The following is a 15825-nucleotide window of genomic DNA, read 5'->3' on the forward strand; positions in this document are numbered from 1 at the left end:
AGCACCAGAAGGGCCCAATTTGTTTGTGGGTAGTGGAGGAAGTGACTGGAAGCTGGCCAACAGCTGAGCAAGTGGCACTGTTCACACTCTGACCCCTCCCCCACATACAGGGCCATAATGCAGTGAAGTGAATTGCCCCGCCCTGGTAAATACTTAAGGCTCTGCCCCTTAAAACATAACAGGTGTGCTGAGACAAAGACATATGTCCCAAGTGAAAAAAACAATCAAAGCTCCAAAAATAGAACTAAGCAATGAAAAGATAGCCAGCCTATCAGATGCAGAGTTCGAAACTCTGGTAATCAGGATGCTCACAGAAACGGTTGAGTATGGTCACAAAATAGAGGAAAAAGTGAAGGGTATTCAAAGTGAAGTAAAGGAAAATATGCAGGGAACCAGCAGTGAAGGGAAGGAAACCAGGAATCAAATCAATGATTTGGAGAAGGAAGAAATAAACATTTGACCAGAACAGAATGAAGAAACAGGAATTCAAAAAAATGAGGAGAGGCTTAGGAACCTCTGGGACAACTTTTAACATTCCAACATCTGAATCATAGGGGTGCCAGAAGGAGAAGAGGAAGAGCAAAAAATTTAAAACTTATTTGAACAAATAATGGAGAATGTCCCCAAAGAAAACAGACTTCCAGGAAGTCTGGGAAGCTCAGAGAATCCCAGAGAAGTTGGACCCAAGGAAGCACACACCAAGACACATCATAATTACATTACCCAAGATTAAAGAGAAGGAGAGAATCTTAAAAACAGCAAGAGAAAAGGAGACAGCTACCTACAAAGGAGTTCTCATAAGACTGTCAGCTGATTTCTCCAAAGAAACCTTGCAGGCAAGAAAGGGCTAGAAAGAAGTATTTGCAGTCATGAAAGGCAAGGACCTACATCCAAGATTACTCTATCCAGCAAAGTCATCATTTAGAATGGAAGGGCAGATAAAATACATCCCAGATATGGTCAAGTTAAAGGAGTTCATCATTACCAAGCCCTTATGATATGAAATATAAGGGACTTATAAGTTAAAGGGACTTATCTAAGAAAAAGAAGAAGATCAAAAATATGAACAGAAAAATGACAACAAATTCACAACTATCAACAACTGAACCTAAAAAAACAAAAACAAACAACTAGAACAGGAACAGAATCATAGAAATGGAGCTCACATGGAGGGTTATCAGTGGGAAGGTGGAGGGGGGAGAATGCGGGAAAAGGTATAGGGACTAAGAGTGGGTACAAAATAGACAGGGGGAGGTTGAGAATAGTATAGGAAATGGAGAAGCCAAAGAACTTACATGTTCAACCCATGGACATGAACTAAGGGGATAGAGGGAATACTGGTGGGAGGGGGGTGCAGGGTGGAGGGGAATAAAGGGGAGAAAAAAATTCAGCACCTTTAATAGCTTAATGAATAAAATATACTTACAAATTTTTTTTAAAAAGCCAAATGCTGAATCATCCATGTGGGCTGTGCTGGGTGATGGGGTAGGCTGTGAGTGACTGAGATTTTGGCCTCGATTCCCAATCCTTTCCTGAATTCATGCCTTTTGCTATGTAACTGCAGCTCTCCCCACAAAAGGTGGAGTGTATTTCCCTAGACCTTGGCCTTGGACTCATGTGAGTTACTTTAACCAACCAAATATAAACAGATCTAACAGAGACTTGAAATGTGCTTGCAAAGTGAGGCTTGCCCTTTTGTACCTCTGCCACCACCATGAGAAGGGCAGGCCCTGGCTGGGGCAGCGACTCCAGGAGGAGGATGTAGGACAGGCAGAGCAGAACCAGACAACCTGCGCATTCATGAATGAGATCACATGTGTATTATGTGTACCACTGAAATTTGGTGCTTGTTTGTTACACAGCATTATTGTGGTAATAGCTGGCAGATAAAGAAACTGGTACCAAGAGTAGGGTGTGTTAGCAACAAAAATATGTACCATTAGCTCTGGAACCAAGTACGAGCAGTAGGGAAAATGTTACAGGAGGCTTGAAAAAAGGTGACCTATATCATGTAGAGATGAAATGCTTGGTAAAACTACCAAACTACAGCAGCTTGAAGGCAGTACATGGATTTGGGCAAGATAGTACCCAGGCAAAGTGCTGAAAGCAAAAGCTGGCTCCTTGGGGCTGTATTTGAGAAGGACTTAGAAGAAAGAGAATTCATAAAAGAAATAGGGCCCTGGACAGGTACCCCAGTAAGTTAGAGCATCATTGTCCCAATATGCCAAGGTTGCAGGTTCAATCCCTGGTCAGGGCACATACAAGAATCAACAAATGAATGCATGAAGCAGATCAATGTTTTTCTCTCTCCTTGTCTAAAAATCAATTAAAAAGAAACAAAAAGAAATAGGGAGTGTTACAGGGTGGAGTATGTTTGGAGGGAATATAGAGGGCCCAGAACTTGTTGAGTTGGAAAATAAATCTACTAACTCTAGTTTCTCCTGCTATTACATCATTCTCAAATTAAGATACAGATCAAACCAAGGACAAAGGACAAAGATCAAATGAAGGTTATGGCCAGTTAAGATATAGCATGTGGACAAGATCAAAGCAAGGGTGTGGTTGTAACATCTTTTACTAATGCTATAAAATAATGAGGTACTCTCCAGTAGATGCTCTCAGCGGCTCAAAGGGGCTTCCAGAAAGCTTCGAGGGCTTGGCCACACAGAAGCCTGATGCACCCAAAGTAGTCATAATTGAATCTAGAGATACTGGTCTGACTCAAAAATAATTGTGGTTTTGGAACATGGAGTTAAGTGGAATCAAATACAGAGAAAACCCATAAAGTGTCTGAGGTAGGTGTGTGGCCCAAATTGTGATCAGCTTAGGCAGAAGGGACTGAGACCATTTAAGATATAAGACATCTGGGTCCCTCTCTTCAGGGACAAAGCAGGCTAAGAAAGCTATTCAGCTGCCCAAAGGGCACATTCTTCAATGCTCTCTTCAGAAGTGTTCAAAAAGGTGAATAGAAAAGGAAGGGCTTTCAGAGAGCAGAGCCAAGAGCTTTGGAGAACAATGGCTTAGGGAATCAACCCCAGGTGGTACGGCTTGGGCCTCATCAAGGGAAATTTCCTGTCCTAGAGTATTTGTGCAACATTTGTCCAGAAGGACTTCAGAATGGCTGTGGATCGGTAAGTCTCTGAATTCCTTCTCTCTCTTTCTGCACAGGAGTGTGAATTGCAATTATTCTGTCCCTATTTCAGCAATGTATGTTGGATGCATGGGGAGCTGGGGGTGGGAAGTGGATAACTTTCTCTTTAGATTTTAGGTCACTCAATCAAGAGGAGTCGCATCCAGACTTAGCATAGATTGTGAGATCTTGATGTTATGATTGGATGAGACCTTGGGGAGGGGTCTTCGGGATAAGCATATTTTCTAAATCAGTATGTCCAAGAGAGGTCTGTTCTAGATTGAATTACTGACGCCGATTCTTCACTCCTCCCTGGATCTAAACCCTTTGCCATATAAATACAATTTCTGACACAAAGGTGGGTGTGTACTCCTCTATCCCTTGTCTTTGAGCTCAGTCATATGACTTGCTCTAGCCAATAGAATTTTAGCAGCTGTTATACAAGCAGGGGCCTTGAAATGTGTGTGTGTGTGTGTAGTTAGGCTTGCTCTCTGATGCTTCTGCTATCACCATGAGCACATGCCCTGGCTAGGCCACTGATCCTATGAGGACCCTCTGGCTCCAGAAGCAGAGCTGTCCCAGCTGATTCACAAACTCAGGAGCAAGAAATAAATGTTAACTTTTGTATTACACTGATTTCGTGGTGGTTTGTCATGCAGTACTACTCTAGCAATAGCTAACCAATATAGGAACCCAAGCAGTTCTGAGACTTGTAGCTCATCACCCATCCCCAGCTCATTCGTGAGTGATGGAGGTTGTGGGAGATTAGTGAATGAGGGGTTATTTGAAGAAAATTGCTGGGGTGCTATTATGTCCCCCCAGGCCCACTTCATACTTAGAGAACTTGGCATGGGCCTGACCATGTGGGGAATCTAACCCTTCACCCGAGGCTCCTATGGGACAGAAGACTGCCTGGGAGAGCGGGGCAGGTATCCCCTGGATTTGGAGGTCACAGAACGTGGGCCTCAACACCTGCTTGGAGACCTTTGAGACGGTGAGGCTGGCAGTGCCACCTGCGTGTGATCGCAGGTCTACAAGCAAGGCTGTGGCAGACCGACCCAGACTTTCAGGATGCTGCAAAGCAAAGGCCTCATTTCACATGGGTTATGTGGGAGCCGAGGGAAAAAGTAGGGCTGGAGTTGTCTTCAGAGAATTCTGCCCCAGATGGCTGCCTGGCAGGGCCAGGCCCCCCAGCGAAAAGAAAAGGCTGAGTGGGGAGGAGGGGGACCACGGGATGGAGGAGCTGAGGGGGCATAGGAAGCAGTGGGCTGGAGGAAGACTGCCTGTGCCGGAAAAGAAGGCACCATGTGGGCCACGCAGGACAGGGGGAGCTCCAAGAGCACCCCCTAGGAGAAAGAGTCAGCATGTGGCATCTATCATACAGAAAGTCCTGATGTCAGACAATACCTGTACTAGTGACCTCCCCCTCCCACCCGGAGGGACCAGAAACAGCCACTGGCGAACGAGGAACAGAAAAGACCTTGACCACCACACACAGCTGCAGGTGCAGGAGATGTTGAGGCAGACGAGACCGAAGTCTGAAATGAAATGAGACCTGACTGGACTCTTAATACCTGACAACGAGACTGTTCCTTAAGGGCGAAACACGACTGGAAAAGCTCAAGGGTCCGCCCATATGTCATCCAGGCAATAGGGAAACAAAGTGGTTTCTTGCTCTGCCCTCCCGCAAAAGCCAGTTCATTCAGCCAACAAGCTGGTCTCCCGTGTACACGCGATCCACAGGATTCAGGTTCATTTATGAACATCGAACACCAACTGAGTACTCGAAGCAGCTGTCTCTTTCGACAACAATCCGACCCCGACTGCCTTCAATTGTTAGGAGGCTCATAGTCAAGTCTGAAACCAGTGATAACAGCTAGCGCTTGTCAGTTCCTACTGTGTGCAAGCCCCTGATAAGCACGAATGAACACTTCCTATGCTAAGTCTTAGTTTCATCTCCCCACAAGCCCTCTGGGGTCTGGCTTACACCCCGGTTCACGTGTAGATGGGAAACAGACTCAGGGAGAAGCAGCTAGCCAGAGTAAGCTCAAAGCTCTCTCTCTACTAAACCGGATATTGTGGTATGATTTCCCTTGGTCCTGATTTTGCTGATTTTCGCAGTTTGCTCTGTGATACAGGGTCCTCTTTCTTTCTCTGATCTTGCGCGGGTTATCTTCAGAGAATTTAGAACAAGTACTGGGAAGGGTAGTTTGTCCCTGATCCTGAATATGACGAACACCTGCAAACTCACTCCGTTGAGAAGGCTCAAAGTGGATCCCATCCCCTCCCGGAATGCTCCGCCTTCCCTTCAGGGTCCAGTCCTCCCTACAGGTTTGCCTACTTTAATCCAAACGGTAGGTCAAAGCGAGCCCGGCCCACCAGCAGGTGGCTGCTCTGAGCCAGGGTCTGGACAGCCAGGGGCAACCAACTGCTATCCCAGCAGCTGGAGCTTTCAGCAACCCCTCACCCCGGTCACCAGTGGTGGCATCGGCGGCATCGGCCTCTGCGACCCCCTTTCAGCACCAGCTCTCCAGATGGTGGAAATCTCAGCCCAAGGCCTCCCTAGCATTTCCCACTGGCTACCCCCACCACGACAAAACAAAACAACAACCCCCCCCCCCGCCCCCACCTCCTGTACTCACTCGGGAGCGTGCGACTGTTGCTGAGGCTACTGGTGCTGGGCGGTGGGGAGAGGGACTGCAGGGAGACGCTGTCTTCTTCCTGCGAGGAGCAGCCGGCCTGGATGGCGCGCAGGTAGCTGTGGCTGCGGGAGCGGAAGTAGCTCGGCAGCGGCAGGTCCAGTGCCTCCGCCGCCGTGGACTCCGCTTCGCTGCAGGCAGACTCGCAGGCCGCCTCGTACTGGTCGCTCAGATCTGCCTCCCGAACCTGTCCGGGGCAAAGGCAGGCGTCAGGGGCCAGCTTTGCCCGTCTCAGAGGGATGGGGAGCTTTGTGGCCGGCTCAGTGGCAGGGCTGTCGAGTCTGTGGGTCCTCAACTCAGGCCACCACCCCGTCCGTCTCACTGGGAATGGGATCAGCGCAAGGAGCCCTTGGAGATACACAGCGCCTTGCACCTCTCTGGGCCTCGTGTTCCCCATCCCACTGATGGACCCAAAGATTTTAAGGTCACATCTGAATACAGTGGGAAAGAAAGCTGTAATCAATTAGTAATGACTGCCCAGAATGTTGGAATGGGGGTGCTAATAGGTGTGCTAGATATTTACTATCTTACAACGTATAGATATTTACTATTTGTAAAATGGGGGCTAGTTATAGACTGAATTTTACAGGATTATTGTCAAGATTAAATGCGATAATTCACGCCACACACAGTGAAGGGAACGCACTTACCAAGGGTATACCCAGTGAGAAAGTGGCAGAATCGAGCACCCCAACTGTGTATTTAAGGAAGATGGATCTAACCCTGGTACACACAGCGGATGCTGGGGAGGGGTCTGGAATGGAGGCAAAGGCCAGGGATGAAGCTGACGCGATCGTCCGGTGCGAGAACGCACCACCAGGCGAGGGGAGTGGCGGTGAGGATGGGGAGCGGCAGTACGGCCGCTACTGGCCATCTCACATCTAATCCAGCCCCGTTGGGGCGGTTTCCGAGTGTCCCTCCAGAGACGACCACAGACCTGAAGATCCTGCGAATCTGCAGCTGGAGGCGTGAACATAGAGGGGCCTCCCTGCACACACGTGCTCCGAGGGTTTCGGAAGGGCCTGCCTGACTCGTGTTTCGGGCCGCGCTGACCACTGGGGACCAGAGGACCTGAGGAGTCAGCGGGCCGGAAACGGGCACTGGGTGGTGGAGGTCCTGCGGGAGGTGCACGAGTTGGCCGAGCACCTCGTGGAGGAGAGGACGGAGCCCGGAGCCGGGCCTGGGGCCAGCTCTGCCCTGGACTAAGCTGTGTGACCTCAGGCCACCACTGTCCTCTGGGTCAGCGTTTCTCTGCTGAAATGAAATGAAATGAAATGCCCCCGCGCTTGTTGGACGCTGCGTCAGGTGAGCTGACTCTGGGAATCGTCACCCAATTTGGAGCATATGTTTGGGAAGGTCTGAATCTGTGCTGTCCAATTCGGTAGTAGCTAACCATGTGGGGCTATTCAGGCATCAATTAATTAAAATTAAATAAAAAGTTCACTTGCTCATGCTACCTTGTCAGGCAGTGTGGACCACAGAACATTTCTGTCTCGGCAGAAAGTTCCACGGGACATCACTGATACAGTGAAAGGCACGGTGGCATGTTCAAAATCCGCTTGGAGGGGACATTGAAGAGACAGCTGTGTCCAAAGCTGCCACCTGAAGTGGCAGCTGCCATACTGAGAGGCGCTCGTGACTGCCCAGGGCAACGAGGTCTGGCTTCGGGATGCCACAGTGACGCCACAGATCCGGGACGAAGCTGTCGGGGTTGCAATCCCCGGCTCATCATTTCCTTGCAATGTGAATATGGGCAAGTCACTGAACTGCTCTGCGCCTCAGAGCCATTACAGACCAAATTTGGAGGCTGGTTATAGACCCAATTTTATAGGGTTATTGTCCAGATTCAGTGAAATAATTCCCACCACAAACTGAGAATAGCATCTGGGAGAGGAAACACCTGCCAACCTGTGCCTAGTATCACAGGCAGCTCTGTGGGGTGAGTGCAAGGGTTTGCAATGTTGGTTAAGATGCTCCCAAGCTCTGGCGGGGGTGGGGGACACCTGGTCAGTGCTGCCAGCATGTGTATCACTGAGGACACACTGTGTGCAAGGAACTGCCCTGGGGGTTTGGTATGTGAACACATCACATCTTTACCATGAGCCTGTTGAAGTAAAAGGAAAAACAGGTTGCCTGGCTCCCTGTGGACTCCCCAAAGACCTTCTGGAATAATATGTGCAAGAGGCACTGTGACATGGGGGGCACATACGGCATCCACCTCCGGCATCAGGAAATGTGGGGCCAATCCTAATTAGTTTTGCCCCTAGAGGACATACAGCCTTAGACAAGTACCTTGCCCAATGAGGGGTTAAGCTCAGAGCACTTCTTCTGTTCTACTTTCTGGACTTGGGGCTGGAACGTGGGAGGGAGAAGGGCTGCCTCCAGGGGCAAGATGAGTGTGCAGGCCCTCCCCTCAGGGCAGCCAGATGGGTCCAGGACTGGCGCCATCTGCCTCGATTTCCATAAAATTGAAAAGTCTCTGCATTCAAAAAGTCCCGACACTCCAACATCCTCAAAGGCCCCAAAGGAGAAAAGTCAGGGGGTATAGGGGCTGGGACCTGGAGGTCAATATCATGAGTTCCCCAGCCTGTTCAAATAAAAGTCACCCAGGCTTTTCCCCAGCTTTGCGGGAGGCGAGGAGGGAGGAAGCCACAAGACTCTCAGGGAATGCTTGTCCCTGTCCTGGGGTTGTTTCTTCCCCATTCATAGAAACTCGCTCGCTCTTTCCCATTTCGGGGAAGAGGAAACTGAGGCACAAAGAAGTGAAGCAATAAGGCCGGGGAATGGAAGGTCAGGGCACCAACATGAGCCTGGACTCTACCCTCATTGGAGGAGGCTTTCCTGGTGCTGGCTCTGCTTGTATCTGCCTGGACTGGGAGCTAGAGGCCACTCAGATGCCAGGCTTAAAACCCGGCCCTGGACTCTGGGATTGGGGTATGAAAGAATCGCAAACATACTGACCTGCTGCTCATGACCAAACAACTGGGGGATCAGGGAGGCCTGTCCAAAAATCTGCAGAAAGAGAGGGAGGGGGAGGGTTATGGGGAGACCAAGGCTGGGGCTGGGGCTGGGGCTGGGGCTGGGGCTGGGGCTGGGGCTGGTTGCTCAGGTTCCGCTGCAAGAGAGCTTGTGGCTAACTGGTCTAACTTCCTCAGACCAGCTGAAGCCCAGGTTCTAGGAGGTGTGACTTGGCTTCCTCCAGGAATGGGAGGCTCACTCCTTCTGGGGCTGAGCATTGCTGAGGACTTATAATCTGCTGCTTACACGTCTTTCTCTTAGTCTGGCCCCTGGCACTGTGGATGTCCTGTCTGTTGCCTCTTACCTGGGCAGGCAGCCCCCAGGATCTACAGATTAGGGACAGGGCCTTCTCTTCCCTGGTCAGGGCCTGCAAAGTCCATTGCCTGGTGGGCAGGGTGGAGGGGGCTCCTTCTGGCAGGATTTGAGGCCTCAGAGACACAGCTAGAACTGGCTTCTCTGACTTTGGAGCCACAGGTGAGGCTCAGGTCACTCAAGCCTCTGGGGGTGAAGGTTTGGGAGTTCAGAGGACCCTGGGCTAGGACAGAGCTGGGGATGGGCAGGGGGTAATAGGAGAGCTCTGCTGGGGTCCCCAGCCTGGCTGATAACCAGCCTTCTTGTATAAGCAAAGGATAAATGTGGTCCACGTGCCAGGGCCAGGCAGGGGGTGGAGATGGGTGTGAGAGAAAGAGACAGACAGACACAGAGAGAAACATGGAAATGAAACGCACTACAGAGTCAGAGACAAGTGTGAAATGAGGGGAGAGACACAGATACAGACAGGAAGACCGAGAGCTGAGAGAACGTGATAGAGTGGAAGAGACAGGGAGGGAAGCCGTCCATTCAGCAAATGCCCACGTGCCAGGGACACTGTGCAGAACAAGACAGCAAGGTCCCTGCCTGTAGGAAGCTCTCAGTCTTAAGAGCAACACAGACATTAAGTAAGCAAGCAAACAACGTAATTCCAGATAACCGTACATGCTGTCAAGAAAATTAAGCAGGGTAAGGAACAGTGCCCTGGGCACTCATTTATGGGACAGGGCAGTCCCCTCTGAGGAGGTGATTTTGACGAAGACCTGAAATGCAGGGAAGAGTCAGCTGTACAAAGATCTGGGGGATTAGTGCCCCTGGAAGAGGGAACAGCAGATGCAGTGACCTGGGGCAGGGACAAGACGTCCAAGGAACAGAGAGGAGGCCAGTGTGGCCGTGGTAGGGTGAGACACAGAGCAAGCCCCGAGGGAGGCAGGGCCTGCGGGGTCCCAGGAAGGACTCTGGCTCTCCCTTGGGCAGGTGGGAGCCATGGAAGGTTTGCAGTGGGTTGTCATGTGCTCTGCCATAAGTCTTTTACAAACTCCCTCTGGCTGCTGAGAACAGACTGAAGGTGGCAGGCATGGAGGCCAGGACAACTGTTCAGGTGAGGCTTGGTGGGGCCTGGAAGAGGGTGACAGAGTCCCATGGCTGGAGTGTGACCCCTCCCCATGCCTGAGGTCAGTCTCCTTGGAATCTGGGAACAACAGTGCTGAGGGTTGGGGCCCGGGACAGGCTTGGCCAGGCGAGGGAGAATGGGGTGTTCAGGAGCTGGCAGTCCCAGAAGTTTCTGGCTCTGAGTGGTCCATCAGCCTGGGCCATGGGACTGCACACAGTGTGACCTGGGCCGTCCCTGCCCAGTGAGAAGGCTGGGTCTGCGCCTGGCTGCTCTCGCTGCCTGGCCGTACTCCCACTGGCCCGTGTCTGCCCTCGCTGGGCCTTGTCTCCATATCCACACCATGGGGGGAGCTCTTGAGCCGTGGCTGGTCCTACCTTTACAAACGCTGAAGGGCGGGGTCTGATAGCCCTGGGTCCCTGCACACCTTTGCTTCTTCCTAGCTGTGTAATCTCGCCTCTCTGAGCCTCAGCATCCTCATCTATGAGATGAGGACATGAATAATAACGTCCCCACAGGGGTGGCTGTGAGGGTTCAAGGAGCTGAGCATTAAAAGTGTAGCACAGGATACTTTTGTTGTTAGTACTCTAGAGTGGGGCACTCTGGGGTCACACAGCAAAATGACAAGAACCACGAAGGTAGCTACCCTTCACTGGGCACTTTATGTTCATCATCTCATTGACTCCTCACAACGCTTTGAAATAGGAATTACCACCCTCCTGTGGGAAATCAGGAAACAGGCTCAGGGAGCGGGTGACTTGTCCTGCATTCCTATCATCAGTGACAAGGCTGGGACCCAACCCAGGTCTCTGGAGCAGTGATGTGGGCCCTGGGGATCCACAGCCTGGGCCGTGCAGTGTCGGCCCCGTGATTGCTCCCCGGGCACAGGACAGTCCGAGAGACACAGGCAGGCAGCTTCGAGAACAAAGACTGAACAGAAGCACAGTGCAGGCCACTCAGCAGCAGCTGGGCCCAGTGTCTGTCCTCTGGGGTGGGAGCTGGGGCTCTCCCAGGCTCACCGACCTTCCGGCTGCCTGTCACCCTCACCTGGCTGATGCAGCTGGAGTCGTTGAGACTGTCACTGATGGGGTTATAGTCTTCCTCCCAGCTCGGACACTTGGAGGGCAGCAGCACGTCCACAGAATCCAGGCGGTCCAGGCTCCTGGTGGGGGCAGAGACCAGACAGGGCTCAGCCCACCCATTGTTCAGCTTGGGAAACTGAGGTTCAGAGGGGAAAAGACTAGCCAAGGTCATTCAGTGGCAGAGGGAAAAACGGAAGTCACTGCCCGTCTGATAGTGATGGTGGTGGGGGCAGGGCAATGAGCAAACCGAGCACTCCCAGTTTTGGAGGCCTGCGGGGCTGGAGGGTGCAGGCAGCCCTTGCCTGTCATATCTGTTGCAGCCATGAGGTGGCAGCACAAGCTTGCTTTTGACCAGTTCAAACCCATTTGGCCCACACTAGCTCAATTCTACAGCCCCCTCCCCTGCAGGTCTGGGGCAATTCTGGGGGCTGGACAGAGGAGGTGGAGTCCGTCAAGACCCACAGCAATGAACTCAGACAAGGCTGCCCAAAGGGCATCAATTTCCATGTGATGTCAGGGGGCCCCCACCAGGCCCCTGAAGACTTACCAATCATCCCCATGATCCCAACTCTTCTCACATCTACCTGACCCTGGGCCTCACCCCCTGCAACCCCCACACTCCCTGCCCCTCGCTGCTCTGGGGGTAAGGTCCAAGCAGCCAACAGCTCAGGCTCTTGATATAGATGGGCTTGGACTGGAGTCCAGTTTCCTTGCTGGGTGGCCCTGGACAAGTTATCACCTTTGTTTAAGTGTCAGTTTCCTCACCCATTAAGTGGGAATGACACTGCCTGCCTGCTGGGGCTGTGACAAGGACTCAGCGACACAGACTGAAGTGCACTGGGGCAGTAGACCCCAGAGAACAGTAAGAGCTAACAGGTGGCGCCCATTACTATGACTACTTTTGTTATTATTGTTACTATTGTTATATTGTTACTATTCCTCTTATTCAAGGCCTGTGCCCTGGCCCTGACCACCTCTTCAATTTTAACGCCCACTGATGATTCATAGAACTGTAGGATCTCAGGCCTAAAAGAGGTTTGAGAGGTCATCCAGCTCAGCCCCTCTCACTTAAAGATGGGAAAACTGAGGTCCAGGAGGAACTGAGCTGGGACTGGCCAGTGGTGTCCTAAATTTCCCCTGCAGGCCATTCCCCACCTTCTGCCCCAGCCAGCGAAACCCCCGGCTTCTCCCCTCCCTGCCTCAGGCCCGCTGCCACCTGACCTGCTCTCTCTCCTGTCTCAGTCCTCACAGACCGCCTCCCCCATGCAGCCTGGGTCCGCGCCCGCTGCAGTCGGAGAACTAGGACTAACCTTGTTTTCCTCAGCTCTTCCGAGTCTTTCTTTTGTTTGTTCCTGGCCTGTCTTTGTTTTCCTTCCTCGGTGGACTTTGAATCCCCCTCACCGAGTTTCACCTGTTTTGTACTCACTGGATAGACTTTCTGTACCTTGCCCCTCGTTCCTTTCTGTTCTAATCCCCATGGTGAGTTTTGCATGTGAAAGCTTAGCTCTCTCTCTTAACATTTCAATTGCTGCTTTCTGTGTGTGTGTGTTCCATTCATTCATACTTTCACTGGCTCTTTCAAGTCTTAAAGCAACAGGCTAAGGCTCGAATAGCAGAATTCAGGCAGAATGATGGACAGGTGAAGGCTGTCTGTCTCCCTTTGCTTTATGGACCCTCTCTCTTCTCCAGTCTTGGAGCTCACCACAGGGATCGATTACTGGGACATGCGCAGAGGGGCCTCTGACACTTTCCTGGGCAGTGCTGGCCTAAGTGGTGGGCTTGGTTCTCCTAAGCTGAAACAGAGCATCCCCTGGGGCAGTTTCCCTGTGAGAGTGGAACTCACCTGGGGATGTGACTCCTATGGGCAGGGTTTACCTGGCCAGTCTCTCTAGGGAGGCTCTCCTTCTGGTTTACCATAGGATGAGGCTCATTTGTGGTCAGAACTTACTGCTGGGGGGCTTATGAGGTGGATCACCAAATGCAGGGGCTCTCCAGAGTCAAGTCAGTCAAAGTGCAAGGGTCAACCTAAGGATGAGGACCTCAGGAAGGGCCTAGCCTGAAGAGAGGTTCACTTAGGGTGCCTGGGTCACTGTGAGCTCAGGTTCTGGTCTCAGGCAAGGTTCATCTGTGCGGCTGGGCTCTCTGGGGACAGACGAAACGGAGGAAGGTTTCCAGGGATAGGGCGTAACTGCAGGGCTCTCCTAGAGGGCAAGGCTTGCCTGTGAGCTTGCACAGAGCAAGGATCTTCTCCAGGGGAGAGCGCCTGTGCGGGCGGGGCTCCCCTGAAGGGGCGGAGCTCCAATGGAACCTGGTTGACTTGTGGGCGGGGCTCCCACAGTGGCGGGGCTCACTTTAAGGGAGAGGTACATTTAAGAAGCAGAACTCACCAGTGGCCAGGGCTTCTGATGGGCGGGGCTTCCGGGGGCAAGGCTCAGGTGGGAGCTGAGACCTCCAAGGTCGGACTTGGACGTCTGGGGCGGGGCTTCGGGGTGGGGCAAGGCTTGCCTGGGGGCCAGACTGTAGAGGGAGGACCTGCGGGCTCACCTGCGAGGGTTACTCTGCTCTCCCAGAGACTGCTGCGTGGCCCTTAGGTAGCTCTGGCGCCGCGCCGCAGTCTTGGGTGAGGGCTTGGGGCTGCCGGCGGACTCGTCGCTGTCCTCGTCGCCCATGGCCTTGATGTAGCTGCCGCTGCGCATGCGTCGGCAAGGGATGTGGCCCTCCGCTGTGGTATCCGCCTCACGCGGGGAAAGCAGTGCAGTGCTCCACTCGCCGCCACCACCGGGCACCTGGGAATGGGGGGAAAGGCCTCAGCACACTTCGAGAGAACCACTGGCCGCTCAGCCTCAGGCTCATCACCTGGGTCAGAGCATCGGTCCTGAAGCTCTCTCGCTCCCCGTCTCAGAGAGTTCGGCCTTTGGCGCTGGGTGCTGCCATTGGAGCCTCCCAGCAGCTGGGCAGAGCCCCGGGCTGGGAAGGATAGCTGGGGTCCAGAGCCGGCTCTGCCACAACTTCTCTATGTGCCTTAAGCAAGTCCCTGCCCATTTCCGACCGCAGATTGCTCCATGGATCCCAGGCTGGGTGCCCCAGCAAAACCGCCATGCGCTGCAGCTGCCTTTCTAAGTAGCCACTGTATTCCCATCACTTCCCGCGCTATCTCAGAGGACGGCTGATGATGCCACGGCACAGACGAGAACAGCAGGCCTGAGGGAGGCCCCCAGACCTGACACCAAGAGCCTGGCCATGGGATGGGGGAGGGCGGGTCAGAGGACCCTGGCACAGCAGTATGGGGGTGGGGTCCTCCAAGCCAATCATAGTTCCACAATCCACTGGTCAGTAAACTGAGGTACCAGGGAGCTGACTTTCAGGGTGGCATAGCCACTCAATAAGCTGGAAAAAGGGCTCGGTTTTCCCATCTGAACCTCAGGGACCCTCCCCCACCTGTGGAAGGGGGTTGTGATAAGGGCAAGTGAGATCACAGCTGTGAGGGCACCTTTAGTCCCTGGTGGTTACAGTGGCAGAAACTAATAGAGGGGACCTCCTCTGTCTTTCTAAGGCCAGGCTCTGCCAGCTGCTCCAGGGCAGCACCCACATCCCACACCCCCCGCTCATCTGATACACACAGACATGTGCACACAGTGGACATTCACCTCGTGATGAATGAGTGTGCACATCTCAGCACTGACACCAGCTCAGCCCCAGCACGGGGTAAACAGGCCTCATCATGTGTACATATCTGAGAGCAGGCATACTTTCCCACACATGCCCATCTCACCAAGCAGGCACTCCAGCAGCCCCTATATTGTGTGAATCCCCTTCACCGTGTACACGGCATAAACACAGTGCATATTCACACACGTCACATACACGCTAGCCACCACTGCACCGTGGACATATCTGAACATGTACCCAGATCACTGTGCATATTTCTGCTCAATGCATGCAGGGGGCACTCCCTCACTCCGTCTCTACTTCACCATGGATACCCAGGTACACATGTTCCTTGTGTACAACATACCCATTCTTTACCAGGTGCACAAATGCACACTCCCCAAATCGCCACGGCTGCACGGATGCTGCATTCTTCTTATTGCCTGTATTACTGGTGGCTAATTCCCAGCCAAGGGAGGGTTCATGGCTGGGACTCCCACCCTAGGGCATCCGCTCAGCCTTCCCAGACACCCTTCCCCAGCTGACTGTCCAGCCAGTCATGAGAGTCTGCACATTCTACTCCCCAAACCATTTGCTAGTCCAGCCTCCCTACCTCTACTTGTCCCTAGGGAAGGTGGCCTGTATATTTCTGCTCAGAACCTGTTGCTGCCTCAGCCCCCACCTACCTGCCTCCCGTCACGCAGTGGGGCGGCACCACCTCAGGGCCCGAGGGGCCGCCCTTCCCCGGTGTTGCTGAAGCGTTTTCACACGATCAGACCGACCCCACCATTGTGAGAGGAAGCCAGGTCACACAACAGTCTTCTATTT

The 15825-nt window shown here is 52.7% G+C and overlaps 1 protein-coding gene across 2 annotated transcripts in view; it reads right to left on the reverse strand.

The window, feature by feature from the left end:
• Nucleotides 1-15825, reverse strand: part of DLGAP4 (DLG associated protein 4) — a 189960-nt gene that overhangs the window by 62228 nt on the left and 111907 nt on the right. For both annotated transcript variants that reach the window (XM_045833600.1, XM_045833601.1), the window contains exons 4-7: nt 13894-14135; nt 11315-11429; nt 8791-8841; nt 5773-6016 (exon numbers count right to left, since the gene is read on the reverse strand). In XM_045833600.1, coding sequence (XP_045689556.1) covers nt 5773-6016; nt 8791-8841; nt 11315-11429; nt 13894-14135 — 652 coding nt within the window. The remainder of the gene's footprint in view (nt 1-5772; nt 6017-8790; nt 8842-11314; nt 11430-13893; nt 14136-15825) is intronic.

Source organism: Phyllostomus hastatus, unplaced genomic scaffold (genome assembly GCF_019186645.2).
Source record: "Phyllostomus hastatus isolate PE091 unplaced genomic scaffold, TTU_PhHast_1.1 phas_contig_17, whole genome shotgun sequence".
Classification (NCBI taxonomy): Eukaryota; Metazoa; Chordata; class Mammalia; order Chiroptera; family Phyllostomidae; genus Phyllostomus; species Phyllostomus hastatus.